The sequence below is a fragment of the Phyllostomus hastatus genome, unplaced genomic scaffold (genome assembly GCF_019186645.2).
Source record: "Phyllostomus hastatus isolate PE091 unplaced genomic scaffold, TTU_PhHast_1.1 phas_contig_137, whole genome shotgun sequence".
Lineage (NCBI taxonomy): Eukaryota > Metazoa > Chordata > Mammalia > Chiroptera > Phyllostomidae > Phyllostomus > Phyllostomus hastatus.
Genome location: NW_025333583.1, coordinates 12,570,456 through 12,592,509, shown reverse-complemented (window position 1 = coordinate 12,592,509; position 22,054 = coordinate 12,570,456). Strand labels below are relative to the sequence as shown.

The 22,054-nt window shown below is 38.0% G+C and overlaps 1 protein-coding gene across 2 annotated transcripts in view; it reads left to right on the top strand.

Annotated features, from left to right (window-relative positions):
• The first annotated feature begins 4,964 nt into the window (after positions 1–4,964).
• Positions 4,965–22,054, top strand: part of SPAG16 (sperm associated antigen 16) — a 734,031-nt gene continuing 716,941 nt past the window's right edge. For both annotated transcript variants that reach the window (XM_045853989.1, XM_045853998.1), the window contains exons 1-4: positions 4,965–5,128; positions 14,382–14,431; positions 15,590–15,685; positions 21,891–22,009. In XM_045853989.1, the coding sequence (XP_045709945.1) occupies positions 5,002–5,128; positions 14,382–14,431; positions 15,590–15,685; positions 21,891–22,009 (392 nt within the window). In that variant the 5' untranslated portion in view covers positions 4,965–5,001. The remainder of the gene's footprint in view (positions 5,129–14,381; positions 14,432–15,589; positions 15,686–21,890; positions 22,010–22,054) is intronic.

The following is a 22,054-nucleotide window of genomic DNA, read 5'->3' as shown; positions in this document are numbered from 1 at the left end:
ACTCCTATCAACCAGGATGGCCACCAGTCAGCCATGACACCTTGGTTCGAGAAAAAAACTACCTAAGTAATGCTAGATGCATCTGTCAAGGAGACACACCTAAGATATCTCTGCACATGTGACCAGAAGAGCCCTGTCTGCAGAACAGGACCACCCATGTATAGGCTCCTGGGAAAATTCCCCGTTTGACATCAGGGGTGCCAAGACTTTTACCAAGAGACCCAGAAGGGTGGAGTTCACTACTATCAAGGCATAACTGAGGCAGGCTCCAGGCCACTGCTGAGACAACCGAGCTCCACACACCAGAGAGCTGCTCCATACCACGCTGATCTCCCTTGGCATTGGCTGCAGGAGGCTCTGTCCTGCTGGACTGAGGACTTCATCTGTCCTGCTGCCCACCTGGCTCCAGAGATTGTTCCTTGCAAGACGCTGATGGCTCCCTTGCTCACCACACTGTCTCCTGGACCTGCAGACTGACACTCTGGGACTTGGGTTCGTTAGCCCCCAGTGTATCATGTGATGTTATTACTGATTGTTTTTAAGCAATTAGTATTGTTATTAGGTTAGTATGGATTTAGATTAAGTCTGCATTAATAAAGTCTGAGCGAACCTGCATTAATAAAATCTCAGTGAATAGCACAGTCACCTGTGTTGGCTCTCTGTTATTTCTCAGTGCCAGTGTCACCTATAGGACTGGTGGTCACACAGGTGGCTTGGTGCTTTCAGTTCTTAAAGCCTGAGCAGGGACCAACGGCTGGCTTATAGGAAAGATTATTTCGAGATTCACGCTCACGACACCTCTTTTCCAGAATTCCAAACAAATTCCCATCATGTCTCATGGGCTCCTTTTACCTCACATGCTGGCTTAGAAACTGATCACTGTAGCCAAGCAAAATGAGATATTTATGTTAGCTCATGCACTACTCACGGTCAGAGTAATGAGAGTGTGTGAACTACATGGGCTAAAAACATAGCAGACGTGGGTTTTCAAGTTGGTTAGTACTAAAAAAAGGGAAAATATAGCTGTATGTTTGAAAATGATCATTTCCATCACAATCAATTACCACTACTTATATGAATCCTGAAATTCTAAAACTGGCTACCACTTACTGTGAGGTTTTGAAAGAAAATAAGGTAGTTACTTCTAAAAAAAAATGCATCAGTAAATGGCTTGGGCTCTATTGAAAGCAAATGAACACTCCTAACTTTTAAAAATTGAATAGTACTTTACTATATTTTTGCATATGGGTATTCCCTGCTTTGAAACTACAAATGCGAAGAATAAATCTATTGTCAGATTACTTTCTGGTTTTGCATTCAAAAATAATTTCACTTTTACAAAAGTGGAACATTTAGGTTTGGAGGAAATAAAAATCTGTTGTCCTTTGTTATTACTGGTTCATTTTGTCTGTCTCCATTAGTTTTCTTTATTTACTTCTTTTGGGAATATATCCAAAGGTGAATAGATAGCTTGCTTTTCATTCATCAAAATGTTAAGACACTTCCTTTTTATCCACTTAAAAGATGTCTATAAAATATTTTTTATTTTTAAAGATTTTATTTATTTATTTTTAGAGAGAGGGGAAGCGGGGAGAAAGAGAGGGAGAGTAACATCAATATGTGGTTGCCTCTTACATGCCCCCTACTGGGGACTAGGCCCACAACCCAGGAATGTGCCTTGATTGGGAATTGAACTGGCAGCCCTTCGGTTCTTAGGTAGATGCTCAATCGCCATACCAGCCAGGGCATGCAAAATACTTTTAAAAAGGAAAAACTATAGGATTGAAGTACTATAGGATAGCAATAAAATACAAACCACTACTATGATTTGGAATTTGTTTTTTCTTAGTGAGGCTTTCAATATTTAATTAAATCAGCAATTATCAAAACAATGGGAAAGGATTATTTTAAAAAATTTTTTAGATTTTTATTTATTTTCAGAGAGAGAGGGAGGGAAGGAGAAAGATAGGGATAGGCACATCAGTGTGTGGTTGCCTCTCATGCACCCTCTATAGGGGACCTGGCCCACAACCCAGGCATGTGCCCTGACTGGGAATCGAACCAGCAACCTTTTGGTTGGCAGGTCCTCACTCAGTCCACTGAGCTACACCAGCCAGGGCAACAATGGGAAAGGATTATTTTTAGATCCATCTCTTGCATAGATTTATTAGATTTAAGATACTAGCAGTCACCACACAAGATCACATCTTTTTTTTTTATGTGAAGGCAATTTATTGGTTCTGTTTATATTTAAGATTTTTGTTTTTATTTATTGTTTTTAAAAATATTACCCATCCTTTGTAGCAATCTAAGGGTTTACAAAATATAATAATAAAGATGCCCTTAATTTGAATTTTTAAATGAACTGCTGCTTAGGTTCTTGCAATGTGTTCAGACTGTAGTTGAGCCACAAATATCTTAGGTGACTTATGAATTTAAAATCCATGAAATGACATTAAATTGAAAACTGTGAATTTAAACTTTGGTTATTTGAAGCCCTTAGAGAAAAAGACTTCCAGAATTACAAAAAAAAATTTTTTGAGGAGAGCAGTAATGATACATATAAGAGTTAGCAAACTATTTTCTTATTTTTTTTTAAGACAAGAATTTTTCTCATCTCGTCTTCACTTTAAGTAGTGGATACTTGTCATAATTTGTTCATATTTTCATATGACTCTATTAAAATCTTTTACTTTTTTGAGTACTGCATATGTCTAAAATATTTGAGTTTTGTCTTAAAATATTCTTATATACGTAAGTTTCTGACAAGTATAATATCCAATTTTGAACCACCACATCACTTAATATTTTAAGTCAATTTTATTAACAATTATTTATTGAAAATATTTTAGATACCAAACATGATGATAAGTGCTTTTTACATATTTTATTTACTCTTTATAGTTCAGTAAGTTAAGTATTAAAATCTTGGTTTTAGAGAAGAGGAAACTAAGGCTCAGAGAGCTTAAGTTAATTGAGGTCATACAGAAGAGCCAGGATTTAAACCTATCAGTAAAACATTACATACTATTGGGTTGACCAAAAAGTTTGTTTTTTTTCATATGATGGCTTTAGTAGTACTTAGTTGTCTTTAACTTCATTTGAAACAATTTTGTTAGGTTGTATTGTGACAGCTGTCACATCAGCATCCATTAAAAAAATCAAAATTGGTAAATTTTTATGCAGCAGTTTTAATATTGAAATGGAAAAAAGCAACATTTTCAGCATATTATGCTTTATTATTTTAAGAAAGGTAAAAATGCAACTGAAATGCAAAAGAAAATTCTGTGCGGGTCATGGAGAAGGTGTGACTGGTTGGACATATCAAAAGCGGTTTGTGAAATTTCGTGCTGGACATTTCTCACCAGACATTGCTCCACAGTAGGGTAGACCAGTTGAAATTGAGAGTGACCAAACTGAGACATTAATTAATAACGATCAATGTTATACCATCCAGAAGATAGCCAACACACTCAAAATGTCCAAATCAATAAAGTTACTGGTGAAAATGAAAAATGTCTTTTATTTTATGGAAAAAAAAAACCACACGAACTTTTTGGCCAACACAATACATCTGAAAATTGAGATTTTGTAACAGAGAAAAGAAAAAAAAATAGAAGTAAACATTAACCGTTCAGTGCGACTTTCCTCCAGGGTTTCTCATACTCCTACATTCTTTACTCTGCCTGTGAGGCCCTGACCACTCCTTACCCAGGCCATTTCTCAGCCCTGTGTTCACAGAAAACAATCTTGAAGGATGGGGTATGCCTCCCTTTGGAACAAAGAGAAGGCTTTCTAGAAAGCAGTGGATCCCCCAATTTCAGCATTCCTTTCCTGTATTTGCAGCTTCTTATAATTGTTCCTTGCATCTAACACACACTCAGGATGCGTTTGATGTAAGGAATAAAGGACAAAGAGCAGATGATTAAAAAAACCACTACCAGGAATGAATTTTCCAACTATTATATCTGTGACCCTTGATTATTAAAAAGCAATTAACTTTAATAGAAATAACATTCATTTCTCAGTGTTTACTATGTGCCTGGTGAATTCTTTATTTCTTATGTTGTTTTACCACTGGCAACAAGGCTTTAAGATATACAATCATTTTTTCATCAAGAAATGCAGAATAAAAAAGAATCTTCAAAGAAAAGGGCCCAGCAGATGCTTGCTTCTGATATATACACAATATAAATCTCAGGAAGATTCTGTCATAGCAAAAGGACTGCACAGGATTGGGCAAATATCATTTATTATGCATTATGCTAGGGCTATTTGTACCTCATAATTCTTGTGAAAGTGTCTTTACCTGCAAGAATCGACGCTCCAAATACTGTTCCAAGTCCCAGTGTATGAAATCAAAGTCAAGACAGATGTCCAGATAAAAGTTTTAAAGTAGCACAAGCATGGATTTGACTAAGCCAACAACCCTGTTTCTTTATTGCTAAGGGTCTGAAGATGGTAGTTCCCCAGTGTCAGGCTCTCAATCATGACTTCTAGGACTTTTTCCCCTCCAGGCATTTAGAAACTTCCTCTTTTCCAGTTTTTCCTGGGGATCAGTGGGACTGGACACACATCTGAAATCTGAGGATTGCTGATAGGCCTGTAAGAACCAAGAGAGGAAGGTGATGTAGGGAAGACAATGAAGTGAGGGAAAAATGCTAGGGTCAAAACTAAAAACTCAGCTGCCTCGGTAAGAAAATGTGTGTAATCCAAGCCCACTGTTTTCGCCTTTTACCTCGTCCACTCCAGGAGCTGCGTCCCAAGAACTCCCAGGGTAACTAGGCAACGACGTTGCCGTGGTAACCCAGGAAGCTCAGAGGGCACCAACCGGTGTCCTGGGGCAGCCTTTCCGTGTCTGGAGCTGGCCTGCAGGGTGGGGGTGAGGGAGTGTCAAGCTCTCGCGAGATCTTCGTGGGGTGGGGGTCCTTGGTAGGCGTCTTCGACGTAGCTCCTACAGACGCTTTGGACCTGCCCGGGGCAGGGGCCGAGAGCGCCTCGATGGCTGCTCAGCGAGAGGGGATCACCCCTCCCCTGCGAGTTCTGGAAGAAGCACTGGGCTTGGGCTTGACGGCTGCAGGGGACGTTGAGGACGCGGTGGCCGCGGAGGGCACCTACTACCTGGAGCGTATCCTTCCCGTGTAGGCGCGGCCCCCGGTGTCTGCCGCGGTAACGGGTGTTAGGGGTGCGGGCCGGGGCTGCCCACTGGGGGGCGCTTTCTGAGGCTGGGGACCGCCGAGCGGCAGAGACATCTGTTGTACCGCAGGGTGGCGTCTCTGCCACCGCAACCCCCCAGTTTTCGACCGACTGTTAGATGGTTAGGCTGCCGCGTGGCTGTTGGAAGTGACGTTGGAACCTTCAGGAGTTTCGTGCTTAGTAAACTTTGCAAAAAGTTTCGTGTGAAGGTCGCACAAGTAGATCCAACCTTTCTTTTGGCTTAGTGGTTTTCCTAAATAAGCCCCCAAACTTTCAGATATTCTGAACAAATGCAGTCAAGAAAGTTAGCAGATAGGGAAGAACCTCTGCCTTTGGGCTTTTAACGACCTCAGGCTCAGAATATCCAACCGTGTCCAATGCTTCAATGATTTATTTTGGTAGCATTAATTTCCTGGGTAGTATCACTTTAGGCTATTTAATAATAATAATTACTTTTTTCCCCCTTTAGCAACTAAATGATAGCCTGGTGAGCTGACAGGGCTCAGACAGACGTGTCGGGGGAAAAGCCAGAAAGTGATGAGCAATTATCAGTGGAAACAGCAGAAAAAAATCGAATAGCCATATGTGTAAAATTAAGTTCACTATTGTGTAAAACTTTGGAGCTCCCCTCGTCTAGGCAGAGAGGGGGACGATTCATGAGAAAAAGATACCTATTCCTTTCTTCAAGCGGGAAGGAAGGAGAGATGGTTTCTGTGTTTTATTCTTAAAGTAACAAGGAAACTCCAAATCTACCTTATATTATTTATTAATCTATTTATTTAGTCCCATTGTAGTCCCTCCAGCTCTAATTCATGACTTCTGGACCCAGTGACGTCCATTTGGTGGCCTTTGGCAGACTGATTAACCTGTCCTGATTCGCTTTCAGTGCCCATCTCTGCTACAGGGCGCTTTGAGGGGCTAAGTTAAGAGATCAAAGAAAGTATGTAGTATTTCACTCCAGGTGAACATGGTTTTTCCAGGTATACAAGTTGGGATAGTTAGAAATTGATTTGAGTGGAATATATGGGTGCTTTAGTGTCTTAAATGAAGTTTTATACTCTATTTTTATAGTTCTAACAAGTTTTTTTCAGTAATGGTCCTTTTTAAAGTAAATAAAAGCCAACATTTCTTTCAGAGCTATCTATACCAATTATAAAGTTACCCAGTATCCTTGCTAGTGAATGATAACCAGACATCTTAACATTTTTGTCTGTATTAAAATGATTTCTGTAACATGTAGTATAATTGGTAACACGAGACCAACACAATGAGGCAACTTTTTGCAAACATTTTCGTGAAATAAATGGTGGGAGTTCAATATAGCACAGCTGTCGGCAATGACAATCACGTTCACTTAACTGGCTGGGAGATCACTGAGTCACAACTGCCAACACCTGGCATTTTGCACAAAACCTTTCTTATGAAGACTTCTCTTGAACACCGTGTTTGCAAATATAAGCAACTCCCACTTTTCGGAATTTCGTTATCTAGTTTGTGAATTATTTAGGCCCTTTGCTTTTCTTTCATCCTTCTTTGCCTGACTGACTACTGTTTTGGGTTTCTACTAGAGTAGTCAGGGAATAACAGAGCTAAACATTTAACCAGTCAATTTTCCTATATTCAATGCAAGTAAGAGCTATAGTCAACAGAGAGGCTTTAACTCTTAGTTAAAATGAGGTTGGAGGATTACTACTGAATGCCAATTATCCCTGTATCCCTGGGCTCTCTTAACATGCGTAATTAAGAGTTGACTGTATAATGTTATTTGACATTGTTTCCTAAGGCAATTATGATAGTTGCTGAAGTGAGACTTTCTTGGGTTGAAAGTCCTTAGCTCTCAGGTAATTTAATTGAGCTATTGCAGCGGATAAAGAAAAGTTATAATATGCACAAATGAGTTAGAAATCTGATGTTCTCTACTTTGCACGTACACCTTATCGCTTCCAATCTCCTGCATTTGGCGTTGGACTTCCATGTTTATGACTGAACAGGTGCTCCTGGAACACTAGACAACAAGCTATCAGTATGGAGCAAGGCTTGGAAAGATGTTGACTAATTCCCCAGGAACTCACCCTTTTCTTTGCTGTTAAACATTTGGACATAAAGAACAGGCACACACTCATGTGGCCCAAACCAGAAACACAGGCAGGATCCATCACCGCGGCAATGCCTTCACTGAAGTCTCCACACTCTATAGCAGTGTAGAGAGTGTGTTCACGAAAAATTTTTTACCCTTGCGACACCGCTCCCTTGCAACCTCCTAGCTGTAATAGGGCCATTTGTTTCTTTTCCGACACACTTCACAATATCATTGCTTTTATGTTTTAAACTTCCAAAAGATGAGACACAAACTTACATGAAGTAGTCCTTATTTCATTACCACCAGAGCTTTAAGAAATCTGGTCATGGAGTGCATAAATCCTCTGCAGAGCTCTTCATAAGAAAGATCCCAGCAGCATGTGGAATGTAAGGCTGGATTCTAACTAAGCGATCTGTAAGGGGCCAAATAGGGATCTCTAGAGTTTGTAAAGAAGGTTGGTGGTTGTCTTTTGTGAGTGAGTCCTCCGTTAGGGATCAGTACAGTCTGGGTGGTGTTTTCCATTGCAGTTGTGACCATGGGCTGCCTATCAGTGCACGGGTTGTCCACATTTGGGCGTGCCGCTTCCCATGCAGGCTGGAATGAACACACTAAAAAAGCTAATGCTTCATTGATTTTGTTGTTTCCCGTCCAGAGAAAGACCTTGGTCGAGGAAGAGCCATGGAGCACGTGACTCTAGGACGCGGTGGAGTCCCGAGTGTTGTTTTTGTTATCTCCTCTCCACTCTGATTCGCTGCTCCCCTAACTAGATTTTGATTATTATGTCATCTTTCCAGGCATTTTACCTCTAAAAATGTGGCTCTTTAGAGTATGGACATATGTTTTCTGGCCCCTGAAGAGGTGTCCTCTGGCTCCCAAAGCAATCTCTGAACAGTGCTTGCTGAGAGTTGAAAGCGTTAAGCCAGTCCTTTGAGGCAGCTCCAAAATTAGCTGTTTCTGAAAATTCAGAATTAAGGTTTCCAGACCCTGAAACATGGCGATCATGTTAAACTGATACCCACCTAAGAGGTGTGGTTGTCTTTTTAAGTGACATCCTAGCCAGTCTTTCTTTGCAGTAGTATAATATTCACCAGTAACTTTGTTTAATTAAAATTGAACTTTCATCATTTAAAAATATTTTATTCCTTTTAACATTAAAAAAATCTCCCTCTGTTATGTTATTTCCCTGGAATGTTTACAGTAGTGAGAAGATATTCATAAAATCCTTAATAAGCATATGTACTCAAGCTATGCATTTCTTATCATCATGGAGAACTGAATTTGCCCAGGGGGGCTTAGGTGTACCCTACATATAGTCAAATAAAATGATAGACAATCTGAATGTAAAATCTACACCAAGAGGCATGTTACTAAACTCATGTGCTGAATTTTACATGCAGGAAAGTCATAGGCTATTTGGAGAGAAAAAGGATGTTCTGTGTCCTCTAGTTCAGGCAAACTTTAATGTGCATGTGAATCAAAGGTATGGATTTTTTCTTTTTATTGTTTGTATTGGGGTGGCACTGGTTAATAAAATTATACACTTCAGGCGCACAGTTCTACAGAACCTCGTCTGTACACTGTATTGTGCTGACCACCCTAAGTGTCTGTCCTTCACCGTTTATCTCCTCTGTACCCTCTTCCGCCTCCCTCCCCTCTCCTCTCCCTGGTAATCACCACACTGTTGTTCATGTCTGTGAGCTCTTTCTCTCTCTCTCTCTTGTTTCTTTTTGCAACAGAATGGATGGACCTAAAGATGTACTCTTTAAATGAAGGTTCTAATTCAATAAGTCTTGGTCAGGGCTGAGAATCAGCATCACTAACAAGCTCCCAGGTGCTGCTGGTAAGAACTGCAATAGGAATAGCAAGCCTGTATATAAAGGTTAATATCTTAACCTTTAACCTTTATATTTTCAGATCAAGGTTACAGTATGTGGAGTTGGTATCTTTGGCTCTCCTGGATTACAAGTTGGAAAACGTACACCACTACCTACTCTGAGAACTGCGAGTCTTGAAGTTGAAAGAGACTTGTTTTCCAGTTTCCGAGGCAGAAGATGGGCAGGAGCTGTCTAGGGCAAGGGTGGCCACTACATTTCCATTCTTGGCAGTGCTATTAAGATGGTAGTGGCTTCCTGGTATGTGGTGCTAATAAGAATTCTGAGACCTAATGAAGTCGTGGGGAGAAAGAAGACTGCAGGGAGCAAACAGCGGGGAAATTGGCAGCAGACGTGCCAGTTATTTCCTGTCTTTGGTTTATATTATTCAGTTAACTTACTCTATTTAAACTGGAATTCCTAAGAAAGGGCACACGACTGTGGTGTTTGCTGTTTACAGTACTTTTTTTGCAAATTTCAATTTAGTAAGTAAAATGTTGATTATAGAGGACCCAGCCTGGATTTTAGATCGCCTCTGTATATACATTGGCTCTGCAGTGATGGCAGAGATTACAAAGCAATTTCTGGCTGCAGCAGCTTTGGGAAATCATGTAAAATATAATTAGCTATATGTTTCCCTCCAGTTCTTTATAAAGATGCTGCTGCTGGCAGGGATCACTACGTATAAATGCAATAGTAGAAGAGACTAGTGTGAGAGGAACTTTGTATGTTGCTTATATCTGAAAATTGTCTGTTGCTTTCTGGCTGTGGTCCATTTCCTGAATGTTGGGACAGCGTCGTACCAACTGGCACCTCAAGCCTTGCTCCATTAGACCCGCTGAAACACTGCTCTGAGGCTTCTTGCGGTGGTACCTCCTGTAGCACTGTGATGGGTTTAGGGCTCCCTGGCAGTTTCCGTGGGGGTGTATATTGGCCTGCTTTCTGATAGGATCTAGGAAGTCAGGATCTGGTGAAGATTCCGCTAGTGCACAAGGTCCCAATCAGTTCACCCATGGCAACTGAATGGTACCGGGATGTTGATTCATACTGTGCAAACTCACAAATACTGTTAAATTCCTTTTAGGGCAAGTGGAGATGTGGTGGAGTGGGACCCTTGGTCTGAGTCCAGAAGGTGACTCTAGGGCATAGAACCTGCCTAGGAAGTATGCCTTGTGGACTGTGGCTGCAGACCCAGGAGGAAAGGGGAGTCCCAGACAGTGCCCCAGCGAAAGCAGATTTTGGAACCAGGCACAGTATTAAATGTCAAGTTAAGGTCAAATAGTCAGAAAGGGAAGAACCAGACCTGAGGGGAACAGAGTGGGAAACAATGAATTTCAGAACTGGAGTTCTGTGATGTTCTTTGAGAGAAAACTAGGTGGATAAAGGGAAGGGAGTTTTGTAAGGGCTCAGAGTCAGCTTGGCATTAAGAAACTGATTTTAAGCCAGATGCCAGCTTATTATTCTGCAGTGGAAAAAGAACTGTGCTGGAATTGTGGCCAGCTTAAATGTAGGGACATCCCCTGGAGAATAGGGTCACCTAAGAGATTAGATTTACAGATGAGAAAGTTTCCCAGTAAAAGTATTATAGAACCACAGTAAAGGTTTCAGCTTTCAAACAATTCTGATGAATGATCTATTTCTACCCTGGCAATTCTGCTTCTAAGGTAGTGCTTTTCACACATGGTATTCTGTCAGATTCTGCTTCCTGCTGTTGTTCTGGCTATCCCAAGGGCCAAGGGGATCAATATCTGTACAATCCACAATGTTCTCTTCATGGGAAACTGGAGGTGTAATTTATTCATGCTTTGAAACCAGAAATTGCTATATATCTGCCGAGAAACTCATCTGTTTTCATTGGATGGATATTGAATTGGTGTCTGATTACATCTCCCTTTTCACCCTGGCTGCTGGGAAGCTTAGGGTCAAATCTGTGGCTTAGGTTTAACACAATTTATGAGTCCTGTGGCATATACTGCATCTTTACCTTTATCCTATTTCTACTATTTCCCTTTCTCTTCTAATTTGCATATTCATTTATTTTTATATTTTGTAGTGTATGCATATTTGCAAACTACCAGAGAATCATTTTGGGATTTGTTCATGCATTTGTCCGTGTATTGCTGACCATCTAGCCAGATAGGCAGATGCATACCAACATACAAAGTACTTTTATTTCTTCAGTAGCACTGCAACGTCACATTTCAACTGAGTTGTTTCTGGGAAGATTTTTGGTGCAGGTTCCTATTGTGAATACTAAAAATATCCATCAGGAGGATACCTGATCCTATTTTGGATATTTGTCCTTTTCCTGATCCTTTATGTCTCTAATCTCTTGCCCTGGGTTAATGTAATTTTTGGGTCTGCAGCCCTATTATACTCCTCCTTCCTTTAAGGTCTTCACATTGATCTCTTTAAGTGATATGATTTAGCTGTTGTTATAATTCTTATGAGTTTGGAAAATAAATAGGTGAGAGTTTATATTACTTAGGATATTGGCAAACACTGCAGGTTCCTGTTTCATTGTAGAAATAGGACGGTGTACTAGAAAATTCTTGGCATTTATATTGAAGAAACTTGTCTTTGTTACTTATAGCTGTGTGATTTTAGGCTAATCTTTTTGATTCTAATTTTTTTTAATTTTTAGAGATGACTGTATCTGCACCATTCAATCTTACAAGGTTGTTATGAGAATAAATATGGCTGTGTTCCACATGGCAATACTTTTTAAGCTTTACAAAATGGTAGTTATTTTTTCTTAGTCTTCTTTGGTTGTGTGGAAACAGAATATTTTACCAGTGATAAAATCCTTTGCTTAGAATATTTTCTGGGTAGAGTGTATAGGTGGTTGTTAGATATTTCCAAAGCTTTTAGAACAGTTCACTTTTCCCCTCTACATATCACTATGTTTAATAACCTTTACTTTCATGTTCCTTCCTCACAATCTAGTCAGCAGCTAGTCAGTTTACAGTTATAAAGTCTATCCAGATCATTATAGAATACTTACTTTTCTATGGTATGAACAGTGGTGAAGGATGACCTTGCTCTTCTGGAGATGTAATGGCAGATAATTGCATACAAAATCAGTTTCTGGTAGTTGTCTTTCATAGGGAAACGTACTTTTCCATACAAAAGTAGGCTGACTTCCTGTATCTGATAATCAGGAACTTTTATCTCATTAAGTAAAAATGTGTCAGATAAATATAAATGTAGAAAAGGAGGAAAATTGAGACTATCTTTTATCCATTCAGCTTAACATATGGGGGAACTGAGCCGTGGGAGACTTATGAGACTTTTTCCACAGATACTCTCTGTTTCCAGAACATAGAAAATAGAACAAACACTATATAGCCTTTACTGTAAGCCATGCACTTTTCTAAATAATTTACATGTGTTAACTCTTTTAATGCTCTTGAGCCACTGTAAGGTAGTGTAGTAGCCAGCCTGCAAATGACGCCCAGGGATCCCCACCTCCTGGTGTAAATGCCCTTGTCGAGTGCCCTCACATAGTGAGTAGTGTTGATCTGTGTAACCAGTGAGCGAGTGATGATTTGTGACTTCTGAGGCTGTTGATAAAATAAACTGTGGCTTCCACTTCATTTTCTTGGATGGCTTATTCTGCAGGTGGCTAGCCACCATGTCTTGAGGGGGTTTTAGAAGCCTGTGGGGAGAGCCACGTGGGGAGGACCTGAGCCTTCAGGAAGTAGATCCTGTTGTCTCAGTTAAGCCTTCAGGTGACCACAGCCCTGGCTGTCATCTCGACTGCGACCTCATGAGTGACCACATCAAAATCTGCCACTTAAGCCACTACTGAAGTCTTGATCGCAGAAGCTGTGAGATAATGAACGCTGATTTATGTATTTACTTTAAGCTTAAAGATTTGGGGAGTTTGTTATGCAGCAATAGGTAAACAACATACTGATTTTGGTACCTAGAGAGGTTCCATCATGAAAAGGACCTTAGAGTTTCAGAGTGGCTTTGCAATAGTGCATTGGGTGGATTTGGAGGCCCTTTATGCAGGATGTCAGTAAAAGGTAGGTACTCCATAAGGGTGAGTTTACGGTTATGGGATGCACTGCAGGCATGCAATTATTTTTGTGGTGGTTTAGTTTACTTTTATAGCCAAAATTACTTTTCACCATAATTTTGGGAGAGCCACTCATGTTTGACAATAAAATACTGGCCGTTTGACAGGTAGCTGGTTCCCAGGAGTTGGTCATAACTGAACTAGGACTAAGTGTCTCCTTAAATAATAAGGCAAACACTAAAGAGTTATTGGTTATGATGAGGCTTGGTAACCAGAAGGTATTGCCTGTCTTTAGAAGTATGGAACTATGTGGAAAATAATTGGCAAACACCTCAAGTATTTACATGCATAGAAAAACGGTAGAGAACAATAAGAGAGAGAGTGTAGTGGAGTGAAACTTGAATTTCTGGAGTGTATTCCTAGCTTTGATAGGTCCTAGCTGTGCAGTCTTGTGCCTTTGAGTCCTGTTCTGTAGAATGGAGATAATGATGGTTCCAGCCTCATAGACAGGATGAGGATGAAATGAGTTAAAACACGTAGAACCCTTAGGACAGCATCTGGCTTCTATTAAATACTATGTGTTATCAGTTCATATTACAAACAACATAAGTTGTTAAATACACTTTCAGCTAACTCTTGGAAGGCAGAATCACAGAGACAATTTCTTATAACCAGCAGCAAAATGCAAACTAGGCTAATCTCATCTTTGATTTTCATAACCATTACTGTGCATTAAAGGGTTTAATTTCATGCTTTTTAAACTTGGCACAACCAAGCCTTTACGTTTGAAGAAAAAAAATAAACCTACCAACCAACAAAATAACTGTTGAAGTTTTCACTTATAACTAGAACAACTTTTATAATTTTAGAAGTCTTACAGTAATACTGTTCGAATTTTTATTAGAATCATTTCTGATATTTAAAATACTTATTTCTTAATAATTTATGAACTACTGAATTATGATTACTATATAGTTTATATTTGCTTAAAAATTTGGCTGCCTTTCCTGAGGAGAATTAAAACTGAGAAGTAAATATAAGAAAAAAGTGGAGATTTAAATAACTTTCATTGATGGAAACTTTGAAATGTATTAGCCCACCGAGTTGGTAAGATAATGGGAGCCAATACTGTATTTTGACATTAAATTGATTTTAAATAGAATCATTTTATTCCAAATATTTTGAGATTAAGACTTGACAAGATGTTCAGAGGTCACCATCACCGAGGCATCTGAAGATGATGATTTTGAATATGAAGAGGTAATTTGTTCATTTTGAGTATTCTATAAATTCATTGTGGTTGTTCCTAAGAAATATTTACTTAAGAATTGCTAGGTTTTCAACTGATTTTAGCTAATCTCAGCTGGCTAAGAGTGAGGTGTGAACATTCTATTCAGTATTTAAAAATTTAGATTGGTTTAGTGTATCTGGCTTCTGGGGGTCTCCTGTTAATTGTCCTTCAGCATCAGCCCCTTATCCCCTGCCTTGAGGAACCAGACTGCCACCTGTCATCACTGGCTAACAGGTGTTGACCATCCCCCAGTCTGCTCTGGGCTGCGTCTCTCAAACTGCCACTGCACAGCTGGAACACAGGTCCTGTGCTTCCCGCCAGCTTAACTACACTTATGCGAGAGTGTGGTTACTGTCCCAAACCTTCCATTTAATGGACCATTCCAGTGGAACTAATCATTACTTTTGAGACATGGAGGATAAAGACACTTCTAGGAGGCGGGGCTATGAATGTGACCGTGTGGATGCAAGCCTGGCAGTTCCTGGCCTGGGCAAGCAAGGGCAGGAGAAGCACAGAACACGGGCTTTTTATTACTGCTGGAGCAGCAGAGCTGGTGTGGATGCATACCGCATGAAATTACTGAATGAGATGGATGATTGCAAAGGGCTTAAAACTGTGATCAGCATGTAAGAAGCATGCAATAAGTGTTAACTATTATTAACACTTAAAATTGAACTTGATTACATTCTTCCAAGGGTGTAACATTCAGGCAGGGAGTGTGATTTATTTATTTTTTAATAAACCAGAGATTTGTAGTTGCCAGTAGTAGTTATGAAAAAGTAATGGGTGAGGAGAATCTGGGATGAGGAGGGAATGGTGGCATTTAGATCGCCTGACATTTTTTTCAGCACAGATGTTGGTCTACATTTGTCATTATAGATAAAAGCAGTTGCCCATAAGCCAACACTGAGTTTATTAAAAGTGACACTGAATGATGTTTAAAAGAAAGTCAGAAAGCTTTCTGCTCCTTATTTATTCATTTTCATAGATCTTCAAAATGATATGGTGTCTGACATAAAATATGTTTCTCTGATCCTTTGTTTTGTGAGAAAAAATGAAAGTGAAATAGTGTATGTTTATATTCTTGCTAACACTTCTTCCTGTCCTTCTCTTGCTCTGTGATTTAGATACCAGATGACAATTTTAGCATTCCAGAAGGTGAAGAAGATCTGACGAAAGCAATGCAGATGTTTCAAGAACAGGTTACAGATAGTCAAATTTTGGTGAGAATTTTGAACACAACGTAGCCTATAGTTTAGCAGTGATAACCTTTTACGTAAAGTTTTGAAAGTTGTTTTTATTTCAAGCACTTCACTTTACTTATTAAATGCAGCCCCATCAACTGTTAGGTGTTTTTCATTTCTATTTCTCTATCATCAAACCTCCACCTTAAGTACAGAGTCATATTTACTCTTTTTTGTTTTGTCATTTTCCACATGGTGGTCACTTTGGTATGACTTTGCAATAAATGACACTTGCCATTAGAACTCTGCCTATTTAGTATCAATGGACATTAAACCAAGGATTAGCAACACTCATGTACACAATTTGATGTTTTATACATACTCTGTAATCTGTTTTGTGAGCATTCTCTGTTTTTTTTATGGAAGTATTTAGCTCACAGGGAATGTTTAATATATGATGATATTTTTTTCTTAATGAGGTTTATGCACTAATTTTACTAATGGAGTATGGTGGGGGATGCTTTCTAATTATAATACCACCCATTAAAAGTATACAAAATGATAACATTCCTGTAAAATTGAAAACTAATTTAAAAGTTGAGAATATTTTAATGATGATAGCAAAAATATGTTTAAAGTGCTTGATATTTCATATCAACACTAAATAAGGTGTTTTTTAAAAATGATCTAACCTTTTTCTACTGAGAAATGTGAAGGAAATTGTGATACATACTCTTATTTAGTTGCAGATTTGACTTCTTTAGTGCAGAATAGTACTCACAGACTTCTCTCCGTGTGTTGACCTGTGTCAGTCTTTTCATATTTTGTAGACTTTGTCTAGAAATTCAGTAACTCCTTTCCAAAATATCTGTCCACTCAAAACCAAAAAACACGTCAAGAGGAGGAGTTTTTGAATCTGGAATTGACTGTATTCTGTTATAAATGGAGGGCTCCAGCTCACAGCAAACTGCATTCTCTAATGTATCTTAGGGACATAGTCCCTTCTAGGTAGACATAAAGCAAAGTCTACTATAGAGACTTGTTAGTCTTTTGGACAACTCAATGCTGTAAATTATAGGACTAGTTTTAAATACAGCATTTTGAATGATATGCAACTATATAAGCATATCAGGTGCATGATGTGTTTATTTGCTGCTCCTCATCTTCCCTCTTGCTTTGCATCATTAGGTAAAGGAGGGTTTTAAAAAACACACTGTGTACCACTCACTTGTCCTGGTACTTGGTAAGGTAGATATGCCTAACACACTGCTTGGTACACAGGAGGTACTAGATGAACAGCAGCTGAGTGAATAAATAAATGAATCATTGAGTGAAATTACTATGACCCAAATGTAACTGATTTTTAGTATTTGAGATCATGCTGGAATGTGTTTGTAAACTCAAGGCCGAGTCCAAGGAGCACAGTTGGGGAAGAAATACAATGGAGTAGCCGTCATGTCTATTGAACCAAATATCAATAATTCTTTTGTCCATTTCTCAGAAGCTTTCTTTCATCAAAGCCTTGCAAGAGTTAACTTTCTAGATTTCTGACACATTTATAGCTGGTTGACTTTCATTTAAGTTCTGTGTACTTGTTTTTAGAGTTCTTTGGAGGAACAGCACTAGGCAGAAAATTCACAAAAATTGCCCTTCAGCTTTTAAAATTAAATATGGGTTCATTTTATGATAGTACATCAATTATATATTTCTGATTTGTTTGTTATTTCTATAATATTTTATCTTCAAAAACTAACTTTGAGCTGTGCCATGGGCTTGCTATGTCAAAGAGTATCCATTGCCTGTGAAACCAACTTCCTTTTGTTGTGATCTGGTTACATCCGTCTATAAATATGGTGTATTGTCTTCTATGTTAGAGAATGCAGTGGTCCTTATACAAGGAGGACTTTTAACATTTTCTTTAAAGATTGAAAGAGAAAGGTCACTATGTTACGAAAGTTTAATTATAGTTAAAATAGTGAAAAATAATTGAAGTTGAAATAATTGAAAGTTGGAAATAATGTAAATAGTCTTTTGTTAAATAAATTAATATAACTGTTTATTGAATAGTTGATGTTCAAATAAATTGTTATGATTATCTTTATACTTTGTTAATGTAGATGAAAATTTGAGAATTGATTGCATGTTTTATTTCATAAACTTTAAACTGTGTATGATGCAACATCAGTTTCTTTAATAGGTACAATGTTTCTGAACTCTGAAATGAAATATATTTAAAGTGATTATTGAAAAAACTTAAGAAGGTACGAGATGTTATTAATTTGTAACAAATATATGGTTTGGTTATACTGCCAGGCATTTCTTGAAACTAAAGTCTTTTTTCTAAGTATGAATATAAGTGGAGATAGGATACACACCTTTATATTCCTTGGAGGTATTTGTATGTATTTGTGAGAAAGAGTCTAGTTACATCCACATGGGGTTTTCCCCTCTAAACTGGGAGCCTTCTTACTAATATTATTATTGCCATTTTTGGGGGTGTAATTCTTTAATCCCTTTGGTTCTTGGTTTTTTGTTTTGGTAACTTCGGAGGTACACCTTTGAAGGCGTTTTGTATTGCTACACTTCTCTAATAACTTAAACTTTTTATAAAATTCTAACTTTGATCTGTAAAGATCACAGTAGCAAGGCACACAGATAATACAGTTCTTAAGTTTCCTGGCATCTCCTCTCCTCCTCCTCAGTCTCCTTGTCTTCCTCTGTGAATATAAGACATTTCTTTGAAATGTCAAGTGTTTTTGTAGAAGGCAAGTTATGATCTGGTTTTGTGACTGAACAAAACTGTTACGTTTCACATATTTATCAGTAGTTCTGAAAGTATAGCTGGCGTCCTGCTGGGGGTTTGTGTTGTCCTCAGTTTTCTAACTACGTGTGTCTGTGTTGAATTTTCTTCACATGACTCAACCAACGTAACATACTACAGTAGGCTGATGCAGATGCAAATGTTGGCATCCAGCTATCTCCTCTACATATTAGAGAGATTTGCAAAACTTTGTAACAGTGCTGCTCTTCACACTAATTTATTTTTGTTTTTGCAAAATATAGTTCTAGCTTATAAAACTGTGCTAATTTATGTTACTGGGTAAAAGTTTTCTTATAGTTACTTAAAAATAAATATTTAAAAGTTTAATTTCTAATATGATAATTATTGATAGGTACAATCCATTTAAACAAAAGCCCTCTGTAGTTTTTGAGCATAAAAATGTACTGAGAACATAGAGTTTGAGAAGTTTTATAGAATTTTATGCTAATTTTTTTCTAGTATAGTTATTCAGATTTTTATCAAATTTTTTTTGCTGAGAATTATGTTATAACAAAAGAATCTAGGATTAGTAAATTTGTATTCCCTCTATTTAGACCTTCTTCATCCACTGAATTTCCTACTTATTTATTTGTTTGTTTATTGTTGTTTCTGAAAGCTTATTTTTTTCCATTACCATTTAGTTCCCTTATGCCCCCTCTAAACTCCAACCTAAGAGTCTCCTTAACAAAGCCTTTTTATTCACCTGCTCCTTGATCATTTTTCAGAGCAGCTTTCTACTGTTGCCCTCATTACACTATCTAGAAACCTCTCTCCTTAGGAAAATTCAAATTTATAACTTTAATATATAAAACTGAGCTATATGCTAGGGTCACCTTTGTCACCAACAGACTATTGGGTCACGTGTGGGTAGGATATATTTTTATAATTCAGCAATCTTCAAAGGAAGGCATATTTGCTAGGTAGTAGAGTACTTGCTCTCTTTGTGCTTATTCTGAGGTACTTTATTAACATCATCATTAAATTAGTTATAAAGCCATAGGAGAATTGTAGAGAATGTGTAATTGAGATAAAAGTGGAGTGGAAGATTATAGAGAATTGTTAGTATGTGTATCAGATGTATTTAGGAAGAGGGAGAAAGAAAACATCTACTGAAGACCACAGTCTTCAGGAACCTACCTGCTGTGTCGCAGCTATACATACCAACATACGTACAAACAGCAGTCCACGGGCATGGTAAGAAACTAAAGTAGATATATTCTCTCTGTTTTATCCTCTTGTGTTCCCGATTCCTTCAATTGTCATTCATCTAATCCTATGAAATACCATATTTAAATTTATTAACCCCAAATTCTGAGGTAGTATTTACTATTGTATAACAAATGTTTGCATCTGACTGTATTAGGCCCTCACCGAAGAATTCTGTATAATTGTCCACTGGAATGCAAGACTTGAAGGCAAGGACAAGAAACTATTTTGCCATGTATAATGTGCACCCATGATTTTGGCCCAAACCTTCAGGAAAACATCTTTCATTTTAATTCAAAACTTTAAACTTATTTATATTTGGAAACAGAACCAATGATCATATTTCAGGTTATTATTTTGCATACAGATATCATTATTATTTTCTAGAGTTACACTTTTAATGCATAAGCATAAATAAAAGAATTAAAAACATTGATATAGATATTAAATTAGTACTATCATGTATAATGTGCATCCTTATTTTTTTCTCAAATATTTGGGCAGAAAATTGTGCACTATACAAGGCAAAATACAGTATTCTGCTACTGTGGCATCTCTCATGGTGTTTTATATAGGGTCCTGAATATAATCAACATTGCTATGTAATACCTTTTAACAGTAATTTTAGAAAAGGGGTTCTAAGTTATTCTGCTCAAGTTTTCTTAAAAAGTATTTAGAACCCCTAGTCATTTTAGGAATTTTCTGTAACCCCCAAATTTGCTTCAACTCTCCACCATTTTGAATGTTATAGCACCTACAAGTAATTCACATCAGTGTCAAATTGTGTATAGTATTTTTTTTGAAATATTTATTTATTTATTTTTAGAGAGAGGGGAAGGGAAGGAGAAAGAGAGGGAGAGAAATATCAATGTTTGATTGCCTCTCAAGCACCCCTTACTGGGGATTTGGCCTGCAACCCAGGCATGTGCCCTGACTGGGAATTGAACCGGCGACCCTTTGGTTCACAGGCTGGCTCTCAATCCACTGAAGTACACCAGCCAAGGCTGTGTTTGGTACTTTTGTAAAGAACTTTTTATGGCAAAACAGGTTCTTTTTCCTCACTGTATTTCTGTGTAATCATCCTGTGTATTCTGTGTAACCTGGTCTGTAGCCACTAACAGTGAGAGGAGGAGAAATAGGAAGAAAAAGTCCACTGCTGCGTTTCTGCGTGTGTGAGAAACTAGATCTGTCTATCCAAATGATTGACAGTTAAATTAAGAATTTCCCGCTAGTGAAAAGAAAATGAATGCAGGCTAATGACAACGATGATGCGGTTGATATTTTCTAAGAATTTACCCATTATTTGATTTATTTTATACACTGGATTATGTGATTAGTAGTTTGTCTGGCTGTCTTAACTTTATATCTTAGTTGGTGAAATATCACCATTTTTCTCATTGAGGGCCAAAGGGTAGACGTCTGTTGCAACTACTCAGCCCTGTCACATAGAGCAACAGCAGCCATAGACAATATGTAAACTAATGGGGGTGGCTGTGTTCTAATTAACTTTATTTCCAAGAAGAGTTAGCTGACCTCTCCTCTAGTTGATAGACTCTCATTGTGAAATAGTAGTGCAAGCCTCCTTCATTGCACGTGATTTCTTCCTTATTATTTCTGTAATAAAAATCAAGGCACCAAAATCATTATACAGTATTTCTTTTTATATTGATAAAAATTAAAATAATTTAAAGGTCCATAGATTTCTTTTTTTTTAGTGTATTTTGTAATATTGAAAGGGCAAGCTGACCTTATTTGTCTTCAGACAATCCAATTACACTCTTGCCTCAGGGCCTTTGGACTGGCCAATGCTACGTCCGGAACCTCCTCTGTAGATTTCTGCTCAGACACTGCTTTAGCAGTGAAATCTTCCTTCATTAGGTTACATGCACAGCAGCCAGACTCCACACACAGTTTTGCCCTACTCTGGGCTCCCTCTAGTTTTAATCCTCTGCTTTTTTAATGTGGACACTTAGTACCATCTTCCATACTGTGTATTTTTAAAGTGGTTATTCACTTTCTGTCTCCATCCACTTGGTTATTAGCTATGAGGACTGAGTCTTGCCTGTTTTTATCACTGCTTTATCCCCAGTGATTATCCTTCAACTACCATCCATCTCGACATAGTTCAAAAAAAAAGAACAAATGAGTGAATGAATCAATGCCATTAATGAAAGATCTGATGTTTCCAAAATAATTAATTGCACATTTAAATTTCAGGAGCAGAAGACAGTCCTTCCTTCAAAGCGTGAAGTCCCTGAAGTAATAGAAGACTTTCTCTGCAACTTTCTGATCAAGATGGGAATGACCAGAACCCTTGACTGCTTTCAGTCTGAGTGGTAAGTAATTATGTAGATAAAGAGTTCTCTAGAAATGCTAACAGT